The sequence below is a fragment of the Oncorhynchus gorbuscha genome, linkage group LG01 (assembly GCF_021184085.1).
Source record: "Oncorhynchus gorbuscha isolate QuinsamMale2020 ecotype Even-year linkage group LG01, OgorEven_v1.0, whole genome shotgun sequence".
NCBI classification, from domain to species: domain Eukaryota; kingdom Metazoa; phylum Chordata; class Actinopteri; order Salmoniformes; family Salmonidae; genus Oncorhynchus; species Oncorhynchus gorbuscha.
The window spans coordinates 23,744,266-23,770,971 of NC_060173.1; the positions used below are offsets into that span (position 1 = coordinate 23,744,266).

Here is a 26,706-nt window from a genome sequence, read left to right on the forward strand (position 1 = left end):
TTTGAGATTATTCAAAGTAGCCACCCATTGCCTTTATGACAGCTTTGCACACTCTTGGCATTCTCTCAACCAGCTTCACCTGGAATGCTTTTCCAACAGTCTTGAAGGAGTTCCCACATGCTGAGCACTTGTTGGCTGCTTTTCCGTCACTCTGCGGTCCAACTCATCCCAAACCATCTCAATTGGGTTGAGGTCGGGTGATTGTGGAGGCCAGGTCATCAGATGCAGCACTCCATCACTTTCCTTCTGGGTCAAATAGCCCTTACACTTCCAGACTGTGTGTTTTGGGTCATTGTCCCGTTGAAAAACAAATGATAGTGTCTGTTACTTGAACTCCTGTGAAGCATTTATTTGGGCTGCAATTGCTGAGGCTGGTAACTCTAATAAACTTATCCTCTGCAGCAGAGGTAACTCCGGGTCTTCCTTTCCTGTGGTGCCTCATGTGAGCCAGTTTCATCATAGCGCTTGATGTTTTTTGCGACTGCACTTGAAGAACTTTCAAAGTTCTTGAAATGTTCTGCATTGACTGACATTGATGTGGTAAAGTAATGATGGACTGTCATTTTCTCTTTCCTTATGAGTTTTTCTTGCCATAATATGGACTTGGTCTTTTACCAAATAGGGCTATCTTCTGTACCCTGTCACAACAATTGATTGGCTCAAACACATTAAGGAAAGAAATTACACAAATTAACTTTTTAACAAGGCACACCTGTTAATTGAAATGCATTCCTGGTGACTACCTCATGAAGCTGGTTTAGAGAATGCCAAGATTGTGCAAAGCTGTCAAGGCAAATGGTGGCTACATTTTGAAGAATGTAAAATATATTTAGATTTGTACAACACTTTTTTTTTGGTTACTACATGATTCTACATGTGTTAATTCATAGTTATGATGTCTTCACTATTATTCTATAATGAAGAAAAAACCTTGAATGAGTAGGTGTGTCCAAATTTTTGACTGGTACTGTCCATCGGAGTGTCTGAAGTCAATGGAGAGAAATAATGAGATGCATGAAGTCGGGCAGTAATTTTGCCACCAGTCTGATGTGTATGCTTCTGAAACAGTTCAGGAGGCAAATGAATGATTTATTATTTTATATCAGTGGACATATATCACAGCTGTATACAGTTTATTTTAAACCTGAACTTTGTTGCAATTTCTTCAAGTGTGTAATTTACTTTATATTTTATATATGCAACATATTAATCTACTGGGATTTGTATTTATAGTTTCTACCTTACCCATTGGACTCTTAACATTCAGAAATGTGTTAATGACTTTTTAATTTGAGTTACATTTAACTATTTTGAAGATGCCATTGAATATTATATATTGCTGCATATCGAATAGATGCATAGGCCTTCTGTACAGGTTGAGTTTATAACATTGTTGACCATCTCTCCATTTGAAGAAAATGGGATGGTTGAGGGTATGGTTCTTTGGTTAGTGCACAGTACCGCTATCTCAAGTGTGTCAAGTGCAGTCATGGCATGTGGGGAGAGTATTCCTTTAGCTTTCTTTATACCTGGTGCTAACATGTTCTGATTTCATCCACATTTTGATTTGAACTGGATTATCTTTTTCAGTTCAAGAAAACCACATTTGAACTAAATGGTATATTTATAGCCCTTCCATTAAAGGGCATCAGCAAGATTAAAATCTGTGATCATCTGGTCCCTATTCCAGTGCCTAGTCCACTGCACTAGCAAGAGGAGGGCACCACTTAATTTTTTTCATATATATATATATATATATATATAGCTGTTCAGTCAGTGATTGACTACAAGCATTGCATCAACCAAAGATTTTGCGCCACCTCATTGACTTTGCGGTCAGGCACCAAATTCCTATCATTTGACGTGGTTATCTATGTTAAACACCTATCCAAGCATTGTGAGATCTGGCAGGCATCTGCAATGTAGTCGGGCAAGAATGCCACCAAAGTCAGATTATGGGCTCTTCAATCTGTATTGATCAAGAGTTGAGGCATCTGCATACTGGGTCCGGTTTGCTCCTAGCGGAACTCGCCATGGCGAATTGAGCACCTGTGCCTTGCATATTCCCTTAAAAGACCTTTGCAATTGTAATGTTTGTCCCTCTTGTAGCCAGTTTATATGTCCTCAATAATTAATCTAAAATTATTATTAATTTTTACGTTTTTTCTTAGATCTTAGTCACGCAATTTTTACATCAAACTAATGTTAGGTTCAGTATTTCAAGTGAAAAAACAAGTAGTCTCGTTGAATGGCAACATACTTAATTGAAGAATCACTACAGTTGACCAATCACCGACAAAGGAGTGAATTTAGGCTTCCTCAAGAAAAACTGTGGATGAACAATGTCGTCATATATGCACAAACTGTTTCAGATGAGGAGCATGCAGACGCCTTTACACGCTAGAAATGTGAAGGTCATTTTCGAATGAGCCAACATATGCAGCGTTAACCGTGATTGCAGTCTCCACAAGTGCGGGAACATTGTCTTTAACTTCCACAATACAGATGGAATAGAGCCCTAGAAATGTACATTAATGTCTCATTCCAAAATCATGGAGTTGGTCCCCCCTTTGCTATAACAGCCTCCACTCTTCTGGAAGGCTTTTCACTAGATGTTGGAACATTGCTGCAGGGACTTGCTTCCATTCAGCCACAACAGCATTAGTGAGGTCGGGCACTGGTGTTGGCCGATTAGGCCTGGCTTGCAGTCGGCGTTCTAATTCATCCTAAAGATGTTTGATGGGATTAATGTCAGGGCTCTGAGCAGGCCAGTCGAGTTCTTCCACTCTGATCGACAAACCAGTATGGACCTCACTTTGAGCATTGTCATGCTGAAGCAGGAACGAGCCTGCCACAAAGTTGGTAGCACAGAATCATCTAGAACGTCATTTAAGATTTCCCTTCACTGGAACTAAGGGGCCAAGCCAAACCATAAAAGACAGCCACCAGACCAGTATTATTCAGCCACCAAATGCTACCTCCCTCGGGCAGGTAGCGTTCTCCTGGCTTCCGCCAAACCCAGATTGATCACTCCAGAGAGCGCGTTTTCACTGCTAAAGTCCAATGGCGGTGAGCTTTACACCACTCCAGCCGACATTGCGCATGGTGATCGTAGGCTGCTCGGCCATGGAAACCCATTTCATTAAGCTCCCAACGACCAGTTCTTGTGCTGATGTTGTTTACAGAGGCAGTTTAACTCAGTTGTGAGTGTTGCAATAGAGGACAAAGGTGCTACAGTACTCGGCGGTCCCGTTCTGTGAGGTTGTGTGGCCTACCACTTAGCGGCTGAGCTGTTGCTGCTCCTAGATGTTTCCAGTCCACAATAACAGCATTTACAGTTGACCGAGGTAGCTCTAGCAGGGCAGACATTTGACACTGACTTATTAGACTGGTGGCATCCTATGACAGTGCAGTGTTGAAAGTCATGGCTCTTCAGTAAGGCCATTCTACTGACAATGTTTGTCTATGGAGATTGCATTGCTCTGTGCTCGATTTTATACACCTGTCAGCAATGTGTGGCTGAAATCCACAAATTTGAAGGGGTGTCCACATACTTTTGTATATATAGTGTATGCTGGGTAGACTGTTAAACAAAAAACGCATTGGGATTTGAACTGGAAACCTTGTTGCAACCCACATTTAACACCCTTCAATCTACCTATCTGCAAGCCTTTTATTTCACTCTCACGAAGATCTGCTCACTGAGCTTTCATCCACCAATCAGTCCCGGCTACCTCCGGAGGTGGTCGGAATGATGATCGATCTGTTTAAAAAATGTCTATACTGTTCTAAAAATGTGGGCACAATCAGAATGTGGAAAAGGACACCGGACCAATGTTGGCACCAGGTGTAAACAGGGCTCATGAGGAAAGAGTTAAATTACATAATTATTACAGAGTGAGAATAACTCAGTTAATGAGAACAGAGATTTGTAAATGGTTTTCCTTGGTAAATGACCACTACCTGCTCACTCTAGCTAGAACATAATGAACTTGTAAAATAATACTGTAACTATACTCCCTGTCAGTTGTTGCCTGACTACCCGAACTCCTTTCTGCTGCCAAACACTACGCCATGATCAGACATGGTTTCTTCTCTACCTTGAGTCTAGATCTGATGCTGTGTTCAAAAACAACTGGGAACTCAAATCGCTAACTTCCGAGTGAAAAACAGTTTGGGGAATACTTGTTTTTGAACGGTCATTCAACTTGGAAACTGGCATCTTTCTAGAGCTCAGACTTTCTGGCCTGAAGAACACTGACATGATTTAACCTAGTTTTTTTTTCGGTTCCCAGTTTTGAAAGCACCAAGAGTACCTCCAAGATGTTTTTAAGAGAGAACTTTCGATTTGAAACTTTTGATTGGTCCTAGAAACCGATTGGTTTGGGTCAGCGTGAGAACACACGTGGGTAAAGCAGAGGTTTGAAAATGTGTCATTGGCTATGCTACTCTGATTGGTTAGAGATGATCCAATCAATAACTTTTTGTACAATACCCCTAAAATGTTGTCACTACAAACAACTTCAATGAAAGCATTCTCAGACTGAAGTATTTAGCGGAAGAATTCATGTTGAGTCGTCAGGCAATGTCAGTTGTCCTCCGCACAAAAAAAACAATGGAGCACACACACGATCACTTGGGTTCCCGTTTGGAAGGGAGAAAAAAATGTATATTTAATGTGGCTTTTATATATATATATATATATATATATATATATATATATATATAAAAAAGTCAGGCCTCTTTCAAAGTTATTACATATGAACTATCCTGAATTGTATTTTATGTACCAATCACAGATATAGACATGAGATAGGACTTTGCATTTTTAGTGGAATACAACACAGAAGACAAAAGGCTAAGTTTAATTTATTATTAAATATGTATTTTTGTACAATTAATAACAATACAGTCCTGTCCAAAATAAATCTAACCAAAAGGAATACATGAAGTACACAGTTAAAACCACAAATATGAATTAAGGACAACCCTTATCCTGGCGTTGAAACTTCTGAACCTTTCATGAGGATGATGAAAAAAGGAAACTGCCCATTCATAAGTCAAAACGTTTAGAAAAGGATCATTTTATCTTTTATCCTGAAAATACAAGTGCTCAATGGTCTTTAATTCGAAATGTGAAGTGTTGAATCCCAGAGGGGTAATGCATAGACGGGTGTACAAGTGACCTGTGGAGAACAGTGCAATGGGTTTGTGCAAAATGGAATACTTGCATTAGGCCAACATTGACAGAGCACGGAACCTGTCACTCAGAGCAAACACAGCATACGTTTCAAATGCGCACATACAGATATTGGGTCCTTTGTTGAGGGGCAGAGACATTTATGAGTTTTGGAAGGAGCCCCCCACTCAGTGGCAGCGGTGTCTGAAAACACACAGCTGGACACTGCAAACTCGAGAGGTCACGTCTCCCATGGTAATTTACCACTGTCCTCTACAAACTGGGCATAAGCCCAAGTTCCTGCCCTCCTCCCCCAAGCCTGAATACCCATTAACACCCCCCACCCCACCCCACCCCATTTAGACAAACCCCCGAATCCTCACTTTGCTGGCCATTTCAAACAACGAAGAGGTTCACTTAAGTGCTGAAAATGTCAATTTGCATTGATTTTAAACATTCATACTATACACATGCACACGTACACAAACTTTTACCAGTATTTCCTCGACCAATTGAAATGAGTGTATTTTTTGGGGGGGGGGGGGGTTGAGACATGTTCAGTTTCATTTACTTGGGCTGGATGAAACTATGCTCTTGCTGTCTGACTCGGAGTCGCTCTCACTGCTGCCGTTGGTGGGGCCACGGGCCCCTGGCCTGGACTTAGGGGGCAACCTTCCTTGGGGCTCTGATGCCCCTCTCCTCCCCAGGCCAGTGGCTTTGGTCTGGGTGGGCCCTTCTCGGCCCCTTCCTGATGAAACATTGCTTACCAGAGTAGGGATGGTCTGCAGAGAAATGACGCAACCAGTTTTGTTCACAACACATAAAAATACTAATCTAAGCCCATGACAAACCAAGAGAGAGCAAGCTAGTTCAAACAGCCTATATTTTAAGCAGATGCCACTAGGAATAACACTGGCCTAAACTGAATATATATATAGAAAGTGTTGCATTGTACATACCCCATTTTCCTGACTGGTCATCAGGTCTTGGATCTCGGAATGCCACCCTAGGAATTCACCAAACCTCCTGACCGTGTCCACCAGGTCCCCCAGCTCTATGTAGTCGCCCCTCCTCAGGGGCACCTTCTGAAAGGGACCCACTGCGTCCCGGTTCAGGAGCAGCCGCGGAACCGTGGACCTCACTGTGTTCACCAGGCTGGCAAAGGGCTCGATCTGGCAGAAACCACATGTGAGACAGTGAGTCAGATCCATAGAAAGAACGCTGATGTTATGACATTGGTTCACTATTTTGTGCTTATTTTCACTATTTTGTGCTTATTTTCAAGTCTTATGGTGTTGTTGTTTCATCACAACTGTTTTTAAGTTTGTAATCTGGTTAAGATCAGCTAAAATAAAAAGTGAATGAACACTTTTAGGAAACTGAACTCAAGTGACAAATAGTGTGGAGTAGTTGGCCGTGTGGTGCGGTACTGTTTCAGTAGCCAATATAACATTTCTGCAGCTGCTTAACAGTTTTGAGGTTCACCTGTAAAGACGTGCCCATGATGATGAGCAGGTCAGCTTTAGGGAAGTCTTTAGAATGCAGGAAGTACTTCTCAGGAAGGTCCTCTCCAAAGAACACTATGTCCGGTTTGACCGTGGCCTGGCAGAATGTACAGACCGGGACCTTGTCACTCATTATGGCACTCTGGAAGAGACGGTCATCCAAGAGAAGTTGGTCAAAGATTTACCAGGACTACTTTAGGCTGTTTAGCTCCTGCATTTGAATGTCTTGAATATTCTTTAAAGCAAACCCTGAATCAAGTCCATATTCATCTGTGTTACAAACTGGTGGCTTATTATTGCCATCTCTTTGTTTTGCATGGGCTGGTGACCTTTTGTCCTGGTTTACCTTGGCCTCCTGGGCAGGGAATGGGGTGTAGCACAGGTGACAGGAAGCAGTCGCAAAACTTCCATGAGCCTCCACCAGCTTCTCGTCTGGGATGCCACTTACTGTTAAGGGGAGAGGATGAGTCAGTGTCAATAACATTCACTAACATGGATTGTGATGTCCTTTCTCACATCTTTAATGTCAGTTGTTTGAGATGATACTGCCTGTTTAAGTTTCCCCTGCTCTGTCACAATGAAAGGCATGCTGAAATTCTGTGCTTTCTTTCTGTTTTCTACCACACATTTTATTGAAGGACGAGTAGACTTCAAATATAGCTAATGTCCTTATAAACTTAGACATGAGCAGATACACTTTCCCAAAAGACCCACCCAGTCCCTCCCCCCACACCCACTCTTCTCCAGGCCGTCAATGTTCTGGGTGTACATGCGGAGCAGCAGGCCCTTGAGGTGCAGCATGTGGATGAAGTAGTGGATGTAGTTGGGTCGGTGGCTGCCTGGGTACAACTCCTTGGCCAGGGAGAAGAAGGGCCGAGGGTCGTTGGAGAAGTACTCGATGTTGAAGATGGCCTCCGGGTAGGGGATGTTGTACTTGGCCAAGTTGGCATACAGCCCTGTGCCCGGGGTCCTAGTGGGAGGGAGGATAGAAACACAAATTGGAGTGAGACAAAAACGAGAGCAAGAGAAAGTGAGCAAGTATACTCTAGAACCCATAGGACTTGCACCCACAACCCCACCTAAAGTCTGGGATACCGCTGGCCGTACTGATGCCTGCACCGGCCACCACCACCACGTTCTTACAGCGCCCCAGTTTCACCAGTCGAGCCACAGCAGCCAGGCCTCCCCGGGGAGAGGGAATCATTGCCGGCCCAGAGGGGGAGCTCTGTGTAGGCTTAGAGACAGAGGACGACGGACCCCCCTGGATGGGGCCACTGCTGCCCTTAGACACCCTCCCTTTCCTGAAACAACACAAAGTTAGAAAATCATTATTCAATCTTATTGTCACATCTGTGACCCCACAGTCTCCAATTTTTTGATGTTATTAATTTTACAAAATATATTTGCTGTGAAATGGAATAGAGAGCAGAATACATCTTCAATTCAGTTCTTCCCAAATGCAAGAAGTACAAGTATCCATCCAACTGGATAACTGAAAATATTCTTCATGACTGATGTAACTGGAATTACCGTGGTAGTGAGGTGTCCTGTCCACTCACGCTCATTTGACTGAGGTCCTGGGCCAGGGGTAGGGCTGAGTCTGTCTGCTTCCTCTGCTGGGTCCCATGTGGGCCAGGCCCAGAGTCATGGGGCGGCTCTGTGTGCCAGGCCTGGGGGGTGGAGCTACGGGTCACCCTGGTGAGGGCAGGCCCCTGGGGGGACCTCTTGTCCAAGCTGGATCTGGCCTTGCTCATATTTCCACCTGCCAATGGAAATACAGGACCGTCCAAATGTCAGTCTCTTGACACTTCAGTCAGAAGCTAGCTCACATTTTCATCTGAAAATCAAAAAGTCTTTACCACTATGAGATGTGTTGGATGAAAAAGATTTGTTTGGAAATTAGGGGGGGGAAATCTGAATTTAGGTGAAATATCATGCACTTGTTTGTTCAGCCACTTATTATTTTAAATGTTACATATTTCTTAATCCATTGATTCCTTTTTTCTATTAAAGGGTTTCTTAAATGTTTATATTTTCTAAATTGTAACTATGAAATAATACATATGGAATCATGTAGTAACCAAATAAAACTGTTATATTTAAGATTCTTCAAAGAATCTTTGTGCAAAGCTGCCTTGACAGCTTTGCACAATCTTGCCATTCTCTAAACCAGAACCATGAGGTAGTCACCTGGAATGCATTTCAATTAACAGGTGTGCTTTGTTAAAAGTTAAATAGTGTCACTTTGTAAGTTCTTCAAGTGCAGTCGCAAAAACCATCAAGCTCAGGCATCCCGGGTGGCGCAGTGGTCTAAGGCACTGCATCGCAGTGCTAGCTGTGCCACCAGAGACTCTGGGTTTGCGCCCAGGCTCTGTCGCAGCCGGCCGCGACCGGGAGGTCCGTGGGGCGACGCACAATTGGCCTAGCATCGTCCGGGTTAGGGTGGGTTTGGCCGGTAGGGATATCCTTGTCTCATCGTGCACCAGCGACTCCTGTGGCGGGCCGGGAGCAGTGTGCGCTAACCAAGGAAATGGTGTTTCCTCCAACACATTGGTGCGGCTGGCTTCCGAGTTGGAGGCGCGCTGTGTTAAGAAGCAGTGCGGTTGGGTTGGGTTGTGTTTCGGAGGACGCATGGCTTTCGACCTTAGTCTCTCCCGAGCCCGTACGGGAGTTGTAGCGACGAGACAAGATAGTAATTACTAACAATTGGATACCACGAAATTGGGGCAAAAGGGGGTCAAATTGATTTCATAATTTTTTTTTAAATCGTCAAGCTCTATGATGAAACTGGCTCTCATGAGGACCACCACAGGAAAGGAAGACCCAGAGTTATCGCTGCAGCAGAGGATAAATTCATTAGTGATAAGCCTCAGATTGCAGCCCAAATAAATGCTTCACAGAGTTCAAGTAACAGAAACATATCAACATCAACTGTTCAGACGAGACTGTGTGAATCAGGCCTTCATTGTCAAATTGCTGCAAAGAAACCACTACTAAAGGAGACTAATAAGAAGAAGAGACTTGCTTGGGCCAAGAAACACGAGCAACTGAGATTAGACCGGTGGAAATCTGTCCTTTGGTCTGAATTGACATTTTTGGATCCAACCTCCATGTCTTTGTGAGATGCAGAGTAGGTGAACGGATGTGGGGTGCTTTGCTGGTGAAACTTTTCAGTGATTTATTTTGAATTCAAGGCACACTTAACAGCATTCTGCAGCAATACGCCACCCTATCTGGTTTGCGCTTAGTGGGACTATCGTTTTTTTCAACAGGACAATTACCCAACACACCTCCAGGCTGTGTAAGGGCTATTTGACCAAGAAGGAGAGTGATGGAGTGCTGCATCAGTTATGCATGGCCTCCACAATCACCTGACCTCAACCCAATTGAGATGGTTTGGGATGAGTTGGACTGCAGAGTGAAGGAAAAGCAGCCAACAAGTACTGAGCATATGTGGGAACTCCTTCAAGACTGTTGGAAAAGCATTCCAGGTGAAGCTGGTTGAGAGAATGCCAAGAGTGTGCAAAGCTGTCATCAAGGCAAAGGGTGGCTACATTGAAGAATCTAAAATCTATTAAGATTTGTTTAACACTTTTTTGGTTACTACATGATTCCACATGTGTCATTTCATAGTTTTGATGTCTTCACTAGTATTCTACAATGTAGAAAATAGTAAAAAATAAAGAAAAAACATTGAATGAGTAGGTGTTCAAACTTTTGTCTGGGACTGTATAATAAACAACTTAATTGTTTTTAGCTCCAACAGGTTTCACACAGCTTTACACGCTCTGAACCCCGTCCCTCTGAATTACTCTAGCTTTCTGACCCATATTTAAAAATCAGTTTCAACAGAATCATAGTGGCGCGCCTTTGTGCTCCCTCCCTTGGCCCAGTGAAAAGCTGAAATGTTTAAAAACTGTCACCGCACAAACAAAAGGTAATGGCTGTAATATATTTAGCACCCCCCCTCTTCAGCGGCTATGCTAATACAGTCCACAGCTGTGGCAGCTTTCATGTTCTGAGAGAGAAGAGAGGGGCGAGTAGAGGTGGAGTGGGGGGCGAGGGTAAAAAGCGGGGTGGTGGACAGGGGTGAAAAGAACCCTAGGTTGACTGTGTGTCAACAAACCCAGCTGGGAGAGAAAGGAGGATGCCCCTTCCAGGCCCCCTCAAACAGAGGAGAAAAGGAGAGGGGGTGCAGAGAAATGATATGGAGGGAACGAAGGAGAAGAGAACAGAAAGGAGGGTGTGTGTGTGTGTGTGTCTTTTGCAAACCTTTTCTGGGCCTTCAAAGAACTTGCATGGGCAATGAGTGAGTGAGAGTGATCAGGGGGGAGAGAGAGAGAGAGAGAGACGAGACAAAGGAGCTACTACCCATAACGCAGGGCCAGCGTCAGAGCATGGGGAGGAGATAAGACCAGGCTTTTCACTAGGGCTCCTTATCGGCCTCAGGAGGTGGTGACATGGGGGGTCTCAATGTAAGCAGCTCACATGACATTGATGCAATACACAACAAGGCTATAAGAACATTTAGGCTACTGACTGATGGAGGGGGGAGATGTTCTAAGTGTCTCTATGGTGGGTAGCTAGCATCGACATGGTAAAAGAAAACATCTTGTAGCCAATCTACGGCTGGTGTTCTTGAAGAAAAGAAATAGGCCTACTCTTGAAGATATTGAACGGGATCTTAAGCACTTACAAATTCTTAACATGTTGTACAATTGGAATTGGTAACAGATATTTTTTTTCTCCGTATGTAAGATATCATACGAAATGGATGACATACAGAATTTTCAGTAACCCGTTTAGACTTGAGCGCCACTTTCAAAACTACTGGCTAAAATGATAAAACATCTGTAGCATAACTTTAACTCTAAGACAAACGTATCAAAAAGGAACAGCAACTTGACTTTCAAATCATTTTTTTAGCCAAGAAAACTATGAGCTCATTTTCTGGACATTTCATCTTTTTAACCACCAGACCAGTGGCATCTTGTCCTGAAAGGCTGAAGTCTCCACATCACCACTGCTTTCATGCATGTTCCTGCAGTTCTATTAAAAAGCTCAGGTGGGGGGGTTGGGGGTATTTAATCCCCCCAAAAAGACACTGCTGAGTAGGACCAATAAATCACTGCACTGGTTATTAAGGTCCCACACAGATGGTGCAGGGTTACTGGCTAGTCCACTCAGTCCTGGCATGAGCCACAGTATAACAGTCGTCTTCAAGAGAGAGTTAATGCAGCATGTAAGAAACAGCAATGAGAGTGTGTGTTCGGATGTTGTTTGCCCATTTTGTGCAAAGGAGCATTCCAGAGTCATAATGAAGGTGAAGGGCAGGCTTCTTTTAGGTGGAATGATTGGGGACAAATGAAGCAGTGGACTGAATGTTTCATTGGTCTTGTCCCACACATAGCAACCTTGTGAACAGAAAAATGAGTTAATTAGAACCATAACTCACCTCAACATGCCTGATAGCAGATCTAAACCCACATGATCCTGCTCTAGAAGAGGAACAGGATGAATAGGTAAGCAAATTTAGCAAGCAGAAAACATGTATAGATAGTGTGATCATATGTGCTTAATTGCTGAAAATGGTTAACTAGGCCTAACTTTCGTAACTATTTAATGGATAGCCTATCCATTCAATAGGTAGCCCTTTACACCCGCACCAGTATACAGGTTGAAAATGGCAGATCTGGGCACTGATAAGCACCCAAATAGAAACACAGTGGCTGTACAGTAACATAATATACATGAAGTCAGAGCTCAAATCAAATCAAATTTTATTTGTCACATACACATGGTTAGCAGATGTTAATGCGAGTGTAGCGAAATGCTTGTGCTTCTAGTTCCGACAATGCAGTGATAACCAACAAGTAATCTAACTAACAATTCCAAAACTACTGTCTTATACACAGTGTAAGGGGATAAAGAATATGTACATAAGGATATATGAATGAGTGATGGTACAGAGCAGCATACAGTAGATGGTATCGAGTACAGTATATACATATGAGATGAGTATGTAGACAAAGTAAACAAAGTGGCATAGTTAAAGTGGCTAGTGATACATGCATTACATAAGGATGCAGTCGATGATGTAGAGTACAGTATATACGTATGCATATGAGATGAATAATGTAGGGTAAGTAACATTATATAAGGTAGCATTGTTTAAAGTGGCTAGTGATATATTTACATCATTTCCCATCAATTCCCATTATTAGAGTGGCTGGAGTTGGGTCAGTGTCAATGACAGTGTGTTGGCAGCAGCCACTCAATGTTAGTGGTGGCTGTTTAACAGTCTGATGGCCTTGAGATAGAAGCTGTTTTTCAGTCTCTCGGTCCCAGCTTTGATGCACCTGTACTGACCTCGCCTTCTGGATGATAGCGGGGTGAACAGGCAGTGGCTCGGGTGGTTGATGTCCTTGATGATCTTTATGGCCTTCCTGTAACATGGGTGCTGTAGGTGTCCTGGAGGGCAGGTAGGTTGCCCCCGGTGATGCGTTGTGCAGACCTCCCTACCCTCTGGAGAGCCTTACGGTTGAGGCCGGAGCAGTTGCCGTACCAGGCGGTGATACTGCCCGCCAGGATGCTCTCGATTGTGCATCTGTAGAAGTTTGTGAGTGCTTTTGGTGACAAGCCGAATTTCTTCAGCCTCCTGAGGTTGAAGAGGCGCTGCTGCGCCTTCTTCACGACGCTGTCAGTGTGAGTGGACCAATTCAGTTTGTCTGTGATGTGTATGCCGAGGAACTTAAAACTTGCTACCCTCTCCACTACTGTTCCATCGATGTGGATAGGGGGGTGTTCCCTCTGCTGTTTCTTGAAGTCCACAATCATCTCCTTAGTCCCTGTAGGCCGTCTCGTCGTTGTTGGTAATCAAGCCTACCACTGTTGTGTCGTCCGCAAACTTGATGATTGAGTTGGAGGCGTGCGTGGCCACGCAGTCGTGGGTGAACAGGGAGTACAGGAGAGGGCTCAGAACGCACCCTTGTGGGGCCCCCGTGTTGAGGATCAGCGGGGAGGAGATGTTGATGCCTACCCTCACCACCTGGGGGTGGCCCGTCAGGAAGTCCAGTACCCAGTTGCACAGGGCGGGGTCGAGACCCAGGGTCTCGAGCTTAATGACGAGCTTGGAGGGTACTATGGTGTTGAATGCCGAGCTGTAGTCGATGAACAGCATTCTCGCATAGGTATTCCTCTTGTCCAGGTGGGTTAGGGCAGTGTGCAGTGTGGTTGAGATTGCGTCGTCTGTGGACCTATTTGGGCGGTAAGCAAATTGGAGTGGGTCTAGGGTGTCAGGTAGGGTGGAGGTGATATGGTCCTTGACTAGTCTCTCAAAGCACTTCATGATGACGGAAGTGAGTGCTACGGGGCGGTAGTCGTTTAGCTCAGTTACCTTAGCTTTCTTGGGAACAGGAACAATGGTGGCCCTCTTGAAGCATGTGGGAACAGCAGACTGGTATAGGGATTGATTGAATATGTCCGTAAACACACCGGCCAGCTGGTCTGCGCATGCTCGGAGGGCGTGGCTGGGGATGCCGTCTGGGCCTGCAGCCTTGCGAGGGTTAACACGTTTAAATGTCTTACTCACCTCGGCTGCAGTGAAGGAGAGACCGCATGTTTTCGTTGCAGGCCGTGTCAGTGGCACTGTATTGTCCTCAAAGAAGAAAGTTATTTAGAAAAAAAAAAGTTATTTAGTCTGCCTGGGAGCAAGAGATCCTGGTCCGTGACTGGGCTGGGTTTCTTCTTGTAGTCCGTGATTGACTGTAGACCCTGCCACATGCCTCGTGTCTGAGCCGTTGAATTGAGATTCTACTTTGTCTCTGTACTGACGCTTAGCTTGTTTAATAGGCTTGCGGAGGGAATACCTGCATTGTTTATATTCGGTCATGTTACCAGACACCTTGCCCTGATTAAAAGCAGTGGTTCGCGCTTTCAGTTTCACGCGAATGCTGCCATCAATCCACGGTTTCTGGTTAGGGAATGTTTTTATCGTTGCTATGGGAACAACATCTTCAACGCATGTTCTAATGAACTCGCACACCGAATCAGCGTATTCGTCAATATTTTTATCTGACGCAATACAAAACATGTCCCAGTCCACGTGATGGAAGCAGTCTTGGAGTGTGGAGTCAGCTTGGTCAGACCAGCGTTGGACAGACCTCAGCGTGGGAGCCTCTTGTTTAAGTTTGTCTGTAGGCAGGGATCAACAAAATGGAGTCGTGGTCAGCTTTTCCGAAAGGGGGGCGGGGCAGGGCCTTATATGCGTCGCGGAAGTTAGAGTAACAATGATCCAAGGTTTTACCACCCCTGGTTGCGCAATCGATATGCTGATAAAATTTAGGGAGTCTTGTTTTCAGATTAGCTTTGTTAAAATCCCCAGCTACAATGAATGCAGCCTCCTGATAAATGGTTTCCAGTTTGCAAAGAGTTAAATAAAGTTTGTTCAGAGCCATCGATGTGTCTGCTTGGGGGGGGGGGGGGGGGGGGGGGGATATATACGGCTGTGATTATAATCGAAGAGAATTCTCTTGGTAGATAATGCGGTCTACATTTGATTGTGAGGAATTCTAAATCAGGTGAACAGAAGGATTTGAGTTCCTGTATGTTTCTTTCATCACACCATGTCTCGTTAGTCATGAGGCATACGCCCCCGCCACTCTTCTTACCAGAAAGATGTTTGTTTCTGTCGGCGCGATGCGTGGAGAAACCAGTTGGCTGCACCGCCCCGGATAGCGTCTTCCCAGTGAGCCATGTTTCAGCAGGGTCCGCTTCACAGCGCTGTATGAGTTTTGACTAACAGACATTCTGTACTTGAGCATCTCGCACAGCAAGACGCTGCCGCCGCTTTGATGTCATACCAGCAAGCAAAACACCCCCCAAAATCTGTACTTCACATTTCCATATCATAAATCTCATGTCATATATAGTCTCAACTAGAGGTTGACTGATTAAAATCGGCATGGCCGATTAATTAGGGCCGATTTCAAGTTTTCATAACAATCAGTAAATCTGCATTTGTGGATGGCGATTATGGTCGATTACATTGCAATCCACGAGGAGACTGCATGGCACGCGAGTGCAAAAAGGAGCCAAGGTAAGATGCGAGCTAGCATTAAACTTATCTTATACAAAACAACAATCAATCTTAACATAATCACTGGTTAATTACACATGGTTCATGATATTACTAGTTTAACTAGCTTGTCCTGCGTTGCATATAATTGATTTATAATCAAATCACAGACTACTTCGCCAAACAGGTGATGTTTTAACAAAAGCGCAATCGTTGCACTAATGTACCTAACTGTACATCAATGCCTTTCTTAAAATCAATACACAAGTATATATTTTTAAACCTGCATATTTAGTTAAAAGAAATTCATGTTAGCAGGCAATATTAACTAGGGACATTTTATCACTTCTCTTGCGTTCTGTGCAAGCAGAGTCAGGGTATATGCAGCAGTTTGGGCCGCCTGGCTCGTTGCGAACTGTATGAAGACCATTTCTTCCTGACAAAGACAGTCATTTGCCAGAATTTTACACAATTATGACATAACATGTTCTGAGCAAGCAACTTAAACATGAGCTGTTTTTTTTTACATGGCACATATTGCACTTTTATTTTCTTCTCATTATTTAAACCAAATTGAACTCATTATTTAAACCAATTTTTATATATATATATATATATATATATATATATATATATATTTCTTAAATTGTCCAATTTAAATCGGTAACTGCTTTTTTTGGTACTCCAGTAAATTGGTATTGGCGTTGAAAAATCATAATCGGTCGACCTCTAGTGTCAACGTTTATGATCACTATGTTTGATGTAGTTACAAGATGACATGGCATTATACCCTGGGTTGTCCTGAACAATCAAGCATTTCGCCACACCTGCAATAACATCTGCTAAATATGTGTAGGTGAACAATAACATTTGATTTGAATTGCCTTGTGAAAGCCAAAGACTAAGATCGTATTTTATAATTTAGCGAGTCATGTTGGCAATAGAACATGCTTTCAAATGATGCCCACCTGACCCAGATTGTGATTTACAAGGGACTGTTTTTGGATTGTGTAAACAAAAGTAATTGTGGATACAGGGTTGTGTTTCAAACCAAACAACTACAAGTGTGCTTGCTATAGTTCCACAACAACACAGCTAGGAAAGCACTTTATAGTTGAAGACTCTTCTTTGAGTCATAAAAGTACATTGAAATTACTTAGGAACTGTGCACATGAGGTGTGTGGCCACTTGGAAACACAAGTTACTCCTCTCACTCAAACCCTAGTCATTTGTTTGTCTTCTGATGGACCTACCAAACATTGTCCAATAATATTATGTTACTGAATGTATTATGAGTTATGAGTATTTTCAGATTTTGTCATCATCAAATGTGGCAAAAGTACAATGAAATGTCAAATGCACATAAAATCAACAGTGTAATGCTTGGATTCAATCTTGTATCAGGTGAACTGTTGTGTCCTAACCTTTAATCATTTTCCAATAATATCAAAACGGTTCCCTTTTAATTGCTACCATGTTCATGCATGTTTCCATATTTCTTCTGTAAGAAACATTTACATTTAGCCCCATCCATATAGGCCAATTCCCACGAGTGTAAGGGTTTAAGAATGGTTGAATCTGAAGTTAAGTATGAATCAAATAAAACAAACTGTATGTCACATGTGCCGAATAGAACCTTACCGTGAAATGCTTACTTGAGAGCCTTTAACCAACAATCCAGAGTTAGAAAATATTAATAAAATGTTGCTAAATAAACTAAAGGAAAATAGTAACACAATAACAAGGCTAGATACAAGGGGTACCGGTACAGAGTCAATGTGCAGGTGTACGGGTTAGTGGAGGTAATATTTTCCACATTTTGTTATGCTACAGCCTTATTCTATTATGGATTAAATAAAAACATTTCCTCAATCTACACAGAATACCCCAGAAAGTTTTGCAACTTTATATTTAAAATAAAGTTGTATAAAGTTAGAAGTATTCAAATCCTTTGCTATGAGACTCCAAATTGAGCTCAGGTGCATCCTGTTTCCATTGATCATCCTTGAGATGCTTCTAAAACTTGGAGTCCACCTGTGGTAAATCCAATTGTCGAGATGTGATTTGGAAAGGTACACACCTGTATGTATAAAGGTCCCACAGATGACAGTGCATGTCAGAGCAAAAATCAAGCCATGAGGTCGAAGGAATTGTCCGTAGAGCTTTGAGACAGGATTGTGTCGAGGCACAGATCTGGGGAAGGGTACCAAAACATTTCTGCAGCATTGAAGCTCCCAAGAACGCAGTGGCCTCCATCATTCTTAAATGGAAGAAGTTTGGAATCACCAAAACTCTTCCTAGTGCTGGCCACCCAGCCAAACTGAGCAATCGGGGGAGAAGAGCCATGGTCAGGAAGGTGACCAAGAACCCAATGGTCACTCCGACAGAGCTCCAGATGTCCTCTGTAGAGATGAGAGAACCTTCCAGAAGGATAACCATCTCTGCAGCACTCCACCAATCAGGCCTTTATGGTAGAGTGACCAGACAGAAGTCACTCCTCAGTAAAAAAAAGGCACTTGACAGCCCGCTTGGAGTTTACCAAAAGGCACCTAAAGGACTCTCAGACTATGAGAAATGAGATTCTCGGGTCTGATGAATCCAAGATTTAAAACTCTTTGGCCAGAATGCCAAGCGTCACGTCTGGAAGAAACCTGGCACCATCCCTGTGGTGAAGCATGGTGGTGACAGCATCATGCTGTGGGGATGTTTTTCAGCAGCAGGGACTGGGAGACTAGTCAGGATCGAGAGAAAGATGAACGGAACAAAGTACAGAGAGATCCTTGATAAAATCTCCAGAGCCCTCACGGCTTTAGACTGGGAGTGAAGGTTCACCTTCCAACAGGACAATGACCCTAAGCACACAGTCAAGACAACGCAGGAGTGGTTTTGGGACAAGTCTCTGAATGTCCTTGAGTGGCCCAGCCAGAGCCCAGACTTGAACCCGATCTAACATCTCTGGAGAGATCTGAATATAGCTGTGCAGTGATGCTCCCTGTCCAACCGGAGAGAATCTGCAGAGAAGAATGGGAGAAAGTCCCCAAACACAGGTGTGCCAAGCTTGTAGCGTCAGACCCAAGATGTCTCGAAGTTGAAATCACTGCCAAAAAGTGCTTCAACAAAGTACTGAGCAAAGGGTCTGCATACTGTAAACGTGATGTTTAAAAAAATATATATACTTTTGCAAAAAACCTAAGAAACTTGTTTTGGATTTGTCATTATGGGGTATTGTGTGTAGATTGATGAGGAAAACAAACAATTGAACTCATTTTAGAATAAGGCTGTAACGTAACAAAATGTGGGAAAAGTCAACGGGTCTGAATACTTTCCGAATGCACTGTACAGGTAGGGGTAAAGGTAGGGGTAAAGGTAGGGGTAAAGTGACTATGCATAGATAGAGAGTAGCATAAGCATTTGGGTCATCAATATGTGTGCGTGTTGGAGTGTCAGTGTAGTATGTGTGACAGGGTGGTTAGAATCCAGTGAGTGAACATCAAGCCTGTGCAAGAGAGTCAGTGCAAAACATAAGAATAAATACAAATAAAATACAGGGGTCAATGTAAATAGTCCTGGTAGCCATTTGATTCACTTTTCCACAATCATGTGACTTGGGGGTAGAAGCTGTTAAAGAAGCTGTTTTGGTCCCAGACTTGGCTATCCGGTACTGCTTGCTGTGTGGTAGCAGACAGAAGAGTCTATGACTTGGGTGGCTGGAGTCTGACAATTTTTAGGATCTTCCTCCTATTTCTCCTCCCACTTCAACCTAATAAATGCTAAAGTAGAGCAGAAAACAACCGCTGCAGTGGAAGGGTAATGTCCAGCTGATATGTGCTCCAGAGGTCAGCTCCATTGTGAGTGAGGGGGGAGAAAGTTGTCTTGTGCTAAAGAGAGACTTAACAAGCCTGAACATGGGGGCTTAACTCCAAAGGGGAGGGCAAAAACCAACATGGTCGCCGGGGTTGGAGGAAACCATGGTGAGGAGGCTAGCAACGGTCTCTCAGTAATGGAATGAGCAGCCTGACAGGAGCTGTCGGTAGCTAGCTACTGGGGGAAATACACAGAGTTAAGTCAACAGAAGAGAGGGGGAATCTTCGTTCAGCGACTTGTGTTGACAAATGTATTGCAATTAGTTTACTATGGGCCTGACTGGCAGCACAAGTGCAGTTGGTGATGTCCAATTCACCATATTCAGTGGATGTAACCAAATATATAGCCCCAGTTTGGAAAATATATCAATACCCAGTGTAACAATGAATGGCCAGAGAGGGTTTGTATTTATTTCTATAATAAATCAAAAATATTCTTAAATGCAATTTTGCTACTTGATGCTGCTCTGATACCATGATTGTTCTTTAATGACAAATAAATCCCTGTATAAATGACAAAAGATTTAGAGAGGATTTGAGAGCCCTCCCCTCGACATGGCCTTTGAGTTGGGGCAGCTCTCCCACCTCTCCCCAACCAAAAGCTCAGTCCCGCAGTCCAAATCCTCTCCCCAGTGAACTGGCCCTGCCTCAGCGTTGGGATGGGGTGCAAGGACCACCAGGTGTGAAGTGGGCCCACGTATGGGGGTTACAGTAATCTAATTAGAGCTGTCTCTCAACTCTGCTCACCACCCTTACCCTGCCTCACCCCTCCAAAACAGCACAGCTCTATAATCATTTTACAAGTCAGAGAGAGACCAACATCTCCTGTAGATCCATACAGAATCCCACCACACACACACACCTCAACATAGCCTTCAACCGCTACTCTGCAAGAGGTCCCAAGTGAAAAATTAGGCTTATGTGGAAAAAGAAATGGCACACTAACTAGTACCAATGCTGGAGCTGAACACTGTGTTCTACCATGGACCGTTTGAAGCTGATGTGTCTTTAATAACCTCAAGGCTACAGTTGCTGAGAGAGTGAGCAATGCAAAATCCTGGTGGGTTTTAACAGCTACTCAGCCTGATACACAATCTGAGACAAAGAGACAGGCAGTAAAACGTTTAACTTAAAAGCATTAACCCTCTGCTTGCTGCCAAACTCTACTTTTCCCCTTGGTCCACCTGTCGATCAATGCTGCCCCTCAATGGCAAGGATTGGAATTGACAGGCAGCTCAGTCACCATGGAGACCTCTTGAAGACTTCTGAAGAGGCAAAAGTGTCTGTTCTTTCCCCCCACCCCTGCACTAATGACATTTCACTTAGTGTTGCATCTTTGTTGGATTCTCAATTGGCACAAAGCAACTAATTTGTGTTGGGTATATATTGTTTGCTCAAAGAGAGAGCAAGTGAGAGAGAGAGAGACGGGGGGGGGGGGTTGAGCCTTGTTGCTTAGTAGAGTGATTTCCAAGTCAACACAAATGACTACAATTAATGACTCTTGTCCAGTTACTTTTTCTAATGAAGTACTGCCAGCAGAATTATTCAAAGCATGCATTTTCTGCCTCTGTAGTTAAATGACAGAAGAGAGCAGTAAAATGTAGGCAACACTCAAAACTTAATGAGATTGGACAGAGGAAATGGAGGTTCAAAGTGTAAGATTAAGTAAAATTGTCATTGGTCATCTGTTTAGGCTCATCTCAATATGGTCAAATCTTTTTTTTAAATGCTCAAACTACTACATGAATTATTCAACCACCAAATCTAAATCTCACTAGCTACACGCCATAGGCTACTGGATACTACTAATGACTTAAATATACACTATTTTTTTATTTAATTTAACTAGGCAAGTTAGTTAAGAACAAATTCTAAGAGGGTTTTCTAAATAAGTATCAACCAGTGGGTCTTGTGACGGGAATACAGAGATGACCAGTTTACAGAGTAGTAGAGTGCAGTGATGTGTCCTATAAGGAGCATTGGTGGGAATCTGATGGCCGAATGGTAAAGAACATCTAGCTGCTTGAGAGCACCTTTACCTGCCGATCTATAAATTACGTCTCCGTAGTCTAGCATGGATAGGATGGTCATCTGAGTCAGGGTTAGTTTGGCAGCTGGGGTGAAAGAGGAGCGATTAGAGGAAATCAAATCTAGATGTAACCTTCGCCTGCAGCTTTGATATGTGCTGGAAGAAGGACAGTGTACTATTTTTCAAAAATGTTTTTTTTTATTCAACCTTAAATTTAACCAGGCATGCCAGTTAAGAACAAATTTGTATTTACAATGACAGCCTACCCCAGCCAAACCCTAACCCGGACAATGGTGGGCCAATTGTGCACCACCCTATGGGACTCCCAATCACAGCCGGTTCTGATACAGCCTGGAATCGAACCAGGGTCTGTAGTGATGCATCTTGCACTGAGATGCAGTGCCTTAGACCGCTGTGCCACTCGGGAGCCAGAATCCCACCATCTAGCCATACTCCCAAGTACTTGTATGAGGTGACTACCTCAAGCCCTAAACCCTCAGAAGTAGTAATCACACCGGTGGGGAGAGGGGCTTTCTTCTTAACAAACCACATAACCTTTGTTTTGGAGGTGTTCAGAACAAGGTTATGGGCAGAGAAAGCTTGTTGGATACTAAGAAAGCTTTGTTGTAGAGCATTTAACACAAGATCCGGCGAGGGGCCAGCTGAGTATAAGACTATCATCTGCATATAAATGGATGAGAGAGCTTCCTAACATGCTGACTGGACACGTCACGTGCGTCGCAAATTAAATGTAGAAATCCATGTTATTAAATTATTGTGCGCACCAACGAGCATCTGCGATGTCAAGGGCTAAAATAAAACTCCTTTCTATTTCTGACGAAGATCTCGCTGCAAGTCCTGCCTCTCCCATCTCCTCATTGGTTTATGGAAGCAGATACCCACATGCCATCTGCTCATTGGTTACCCCCACATGGGTGGTTGAAAGACTAACTGTTTTGCCGGTTGTCGTGGTAATACTATGAAAGTGTAGATGCCGATCCCCATAAGTTCAAAGATGAAAAAGCCTGGAAGGAGGAGAGATGACTAGAAACGATTCGGTTGGCTGTTTTATGTGTGGATTAATTGTCGGAGTAGAAGACCTTGTGCATTTCAGGTAAAACAACAACTCAATGTTTATATCCCAGGACAAATTAGCTAGCAACAGCAAGCTAGCTAAATAGGACAAATTAGCTAGCAAGTGCAAGCTAACGAGCTAAATTTCCATAAATGTTTAATGCTTTTCGACCTGACCCCAAAGGAATGTCATTGGTTCAGAGTTTGTTTTGATATTTTAAGCTGCGTGTCATGATCGCGTTTGGTGTGGGGGGACAAAACACATTTATGCACGATAGTGCACAATGGCGAAAGCGCGCAGCCGGTTTGGGTTCCGTGTAATGCTTGAGCTATGTTGTTGATGTGAATTGAGAAGAGCATGGGACAGGATCGAGCCTTGGGGTACTCCTTTGGTGACAGGCAGTGGCTGAGACAGCAGAAGTTCTGACTTTATACACTACACTCTCAGAGGTAGTTAGCAAACCAGGCCAAAGACCCCTCAGAGACACCAATACTCATTAGCCGGCCCACAAGAATGGAATGGTCTACAATATCAAAAGCTTTGGCCAAGTCAATAAAAATAGCAGCACAACATTGCTTAGAACCAAGGGCAATGGTGACATCACTGAGGACCTTTAAAGTTGCAGTGACACATCTGTAACCTGAGCGGAAAACAGATTGCATACTATAGACGCCAAGAATGCCAGTCAGTTGATTATTGACAAGTTTTTCCAACACTTTTGATAAATAGGGCAAAATAGAAATGGGCCTGTAACAGTTAGGATCAGCTTGATCTCCCCCTTTAAATAAAAGGACGCACTGTGGCTGCCTTCCAAGCAATGGGAACTTCCCCAGAGAGGAGAGACAGGTTAAAAAAGTCAGAGATAGGTTTAGCGATGACAGGGGCAGCAACCTTAACGAAGAACGGATCAAGTTTTACGTGGGTCAAGTTTAAGGAGCTTCTTTAGCACTTCAGACTCAGTGACCACCTGCAGGGAGAAACTTTGTAGCCTGGCAGGGGAAAATAGGGAGGAGCATCGGGGATAGTAACATTAGAAGGGGTGGGAGATGAGGAAATGTTGGACGGGCAAGGCAGAGTCAAATAGGAATGTTGACTTAATTATGTGGTGATTAAAGCTCAGCCATGTGCTCCTAGTCAGTAACAACCACATTGTCAACATTAAGGGACATGGGTAGCTGTGAGTAGGAGGGTTTATTCTCCAGGTCTTTAACCGTTTTTCAGAACTTCTTGGGGTTAGACCCACAGAGAGAGAACTGCTCCTTAAAGTAACTAATTTTGACCTTCAGTATAGCCTGAGTGCACTTATTTCCAATTTGCCTGAACAAGAACCAGTCAGCCCGAGTATGCATATGGCCTAGTGATTTGCCAAATGCCATTCTTGAGGTGGAGTAACTGCCCGATCCCGGTCGAACCAGGGACTGAACCGGTTTTTAATTATCATTTTCTTTATTGTCGCATATTTGTTAACAATACCACTGAAAATATCAAAAAAGAAGATCCAAGTGTCTTCAACAGAGGATCAAGCTGATTCTATACCAATTTCCAGAGGCCAGGTCATTAAAGTTTTTTAGCAAGCATCTATGACAAAACAGGACAGGTTGTAAAACAGTGATCACTAAGGTCATTACAGAAAACACCAGACTATCAAGATTATTTGTAAGGATAACATCAAGAAGAGTAGCTTTTTCTGGGCGTCTTGTGGGATTGGTAATAATCTGAGAAAGATTTAGGGAGTCTAATTGCTTTAGGACTTGGTCAGGTGGTTTATGCATGTGCCAGTTTAAGTCACCTAGCAGGCCAAATTCAGACTTCGTATAAGGGGCCAGGAGAGAGCTTAGGGCATATAAAGGTACAGGCCGCTGCTGAAGGTGGCCGATAACACCCAGCAGTCAACAAAGAGTTACTTGAAAATTCAATGCGTAAAACCAGCAAATCAAATTGTTTGGGAACAGACTTGGTGGAGACAACCGAGCACTGAAGGTGTTCATTGGTAAAGATTGCCACTCCACCACCTTTGGAAGATCAGTCTTGCCTAAAAAGGTTATAATCAGGTGTTCAAAACACTCTTTCTTAACCACATCTCAGTAATGACCAAAACATCTGGATTGGATCTGTGAACCCACACTTTCAATTGATCCATTTTAGGTAATAAGCTTCTAGTGTTAACATGCAGAAAACACAGGCTTTTATGCGAGCAGAAATCAGTGAAACAGATTTTATTCTTTTTTGAAAATTATTTTTACCTTTATTTAACTAGGCAAGTCAGTTAAGTACAAATTCTTATTTTCAACGACGGCCTAGGAACACTGGGTTAACTGCCTTGTTCAGAGGCAGAATGACAGATTTTTACCTTGTCAGCTCAGGGATTCGATCTTGCAACCTTTCGGTTACTAGTCCAACTCTCTAACCACTAGGCTACCTGCCACCCCAAATATGAGAACTCAAATCAGAATTGGGGCTAGCAACAGTAGATGAGCAAAGGTGTACATGCACATTTCCAGATATAATCAGCAGTAATACAATCAGGGCATGGCAGAAGACAGGGGGAGCTTTGCAGTGTTGATTTATAACATTTTAATGTGCATTCGATGGCAACAAGATCATATTGTACAGCAATTCCATCAGGTAGCATGAATACAAAGCCGGCGAGAGGTGGTTAGAATAGTTTGGGAGACCAAGATTCCGTGTAACCAATAGTGAGTCAGAGTTCCGAGTATGGGAACAAACAGTCTGTCACACAGTTGGGTAAATAAGCAAATTCATAGTTAACAAAGCCCACAGGAGTCATGAGGCAAATAGCATAAAGCACAAGAGAAAAATAACAACTTGGGGCTAGCCATTCTAAGTTCAGTCACTCGCCCAACACTGCATGTGTGCTGGAGGCAAGTGAAAGCTCAGGAGAGAGGGGAGTGCACAGCAGGAGTACCTGTACCAGACAGGGGGAGACAGGCCAGATGGCAGTGGCAGTTTTTTGGGGTATCTGTACTGTATTTATATTTTTGACTACTTTTACTGTACTACATTCTTAAAGAAAATTTGACTCAATACATTTTCCCTGACACCCAAAAGTACTCATTTTTAATGTTTAGCAAGACAGAAATGGTCCAATTCACACACTTATCAAGAGAAAGTCCCAGGTCATCTCTACTACCTCTGATCTGGCAGAATCACTAAATACAAAATGCTATGTTTCTGAATGATGTCTGAGGATTAGAGTGTGCCCCTGACTATCTGAAAATTAGAAAAGCATTAACAATTGTGCCATCTGGTCTGCTTAATATAAGGAATTTGAAATTATTTATACTTTTACTTTCAATACTTAAAACCAAATACTTTTACATTTTTACTCAAGTAGTATTTTACTGGGTGAATTTCACTTTTGAGTAATTTCCTATTAAAGTATCTTTACTTTTACTCAAGTATGAAAATTGGGTACTTGAGAATTAAGCACTTTCCTATGAAACTCCGTCTATTCTTGTTCTGAGAAATTAAAGCTATTCCATGCAAGAAACTGCCAAGAAACTGAAGATCTCGTGCAACGCTGTGTACTACTTCCTTCACAGAACAGTGCAAACTGGCCCTAACCAGAATAGAAAGAGGATTGGGAGGCCCCGGTGCACAACTGAGCAAGAGGACAAGTACATTTGTGTGTCTAGTTTGAGAAACAGGCACCTCAAGTCCTCAACTGGCAGGTTCATTAAATAGTACCTGCAAAACACCAGTCTCAACGTCAACAGTGAAGAGGCGACTCCGGGATGCTGGCCTTCTAGGCAGAGTTCCTCTGTCCAGTGTCTGTGTTCTTTTGCCCATCTTAAGATTTTGTTTTTATTGGCCAGTCTGAGATATGGCTATTCCTTTGCAACTCTGCCGTGATTGATCCAATAAACCATTACTGGTCAAAATGTTGTATCAAGTCTGCCCAAATGTACCAAATTGGTTTATTGATCAATTTTTAAGTACATAACTGTGCACTCTCCAC

At 43.2% G+C, this 26,706-nt stretch overlaps 1 protein-coding gene across 2 annotated transcripts in view; it reads right to left on the reverse strand.

Annotated features, from left to right (window-relative positions):
• Positions 1 to 4,853: 4,853 nt before the first annotated feature.
• Positions 4,854 to 26,706, reverse strand: part of si:dkey-103i16.6 (uncharacterized protein LOC557125 homolog) — a 29,057-nt gene continuing 7,204 nt past the window's right edge. Inside the window, exons 2-9 of one of the 2 annotated variants that reach the window (XM_046348408.1) lie at positions 12,140 to 12,182; positions 8,215 to 8,446; positions 7,764 to 7,985; positions 7,422 to 7,654; positions 7,031 to 7,131; positions 6,665 to 6,826; positions 6,139 to 6,351; positions 4,854 to 5,961 (exon numbers count right to left, since the gene is read on the reverse strand). In XM_046348408.1, the coding sequence (XP_046204364.1) occupies positions 5,743 to 5,961; positions 6,139 to 6,351; positions 6,665 to 6,826; positions 7,031 to 7,131; positions 7,422 to 7,654; positions 7,764 to 7,985; positions 8,215 to 8,438 (1,374 nt within the window). In that variant the 5' untranslated portion in view covers positions 8,439 to 8,446; positions 12,140 to 12,182 and the 3' untranslated portion in view covers positions 4,854 to 5,742. The remainder of the gene's footprint in view (positions 5,962 to 6,138; positions 6,352 to 6,664; positions 6,827 to 7,030; positions 7,132 to 7,421; positions 7,655 to 7,763; positions 7,986 to 8,214; positions 8,447 to 12,139; positions 12,183 to 26,706) is intronic. The other variant, XM_046348400.1, reaches the window with a different exon arrangement.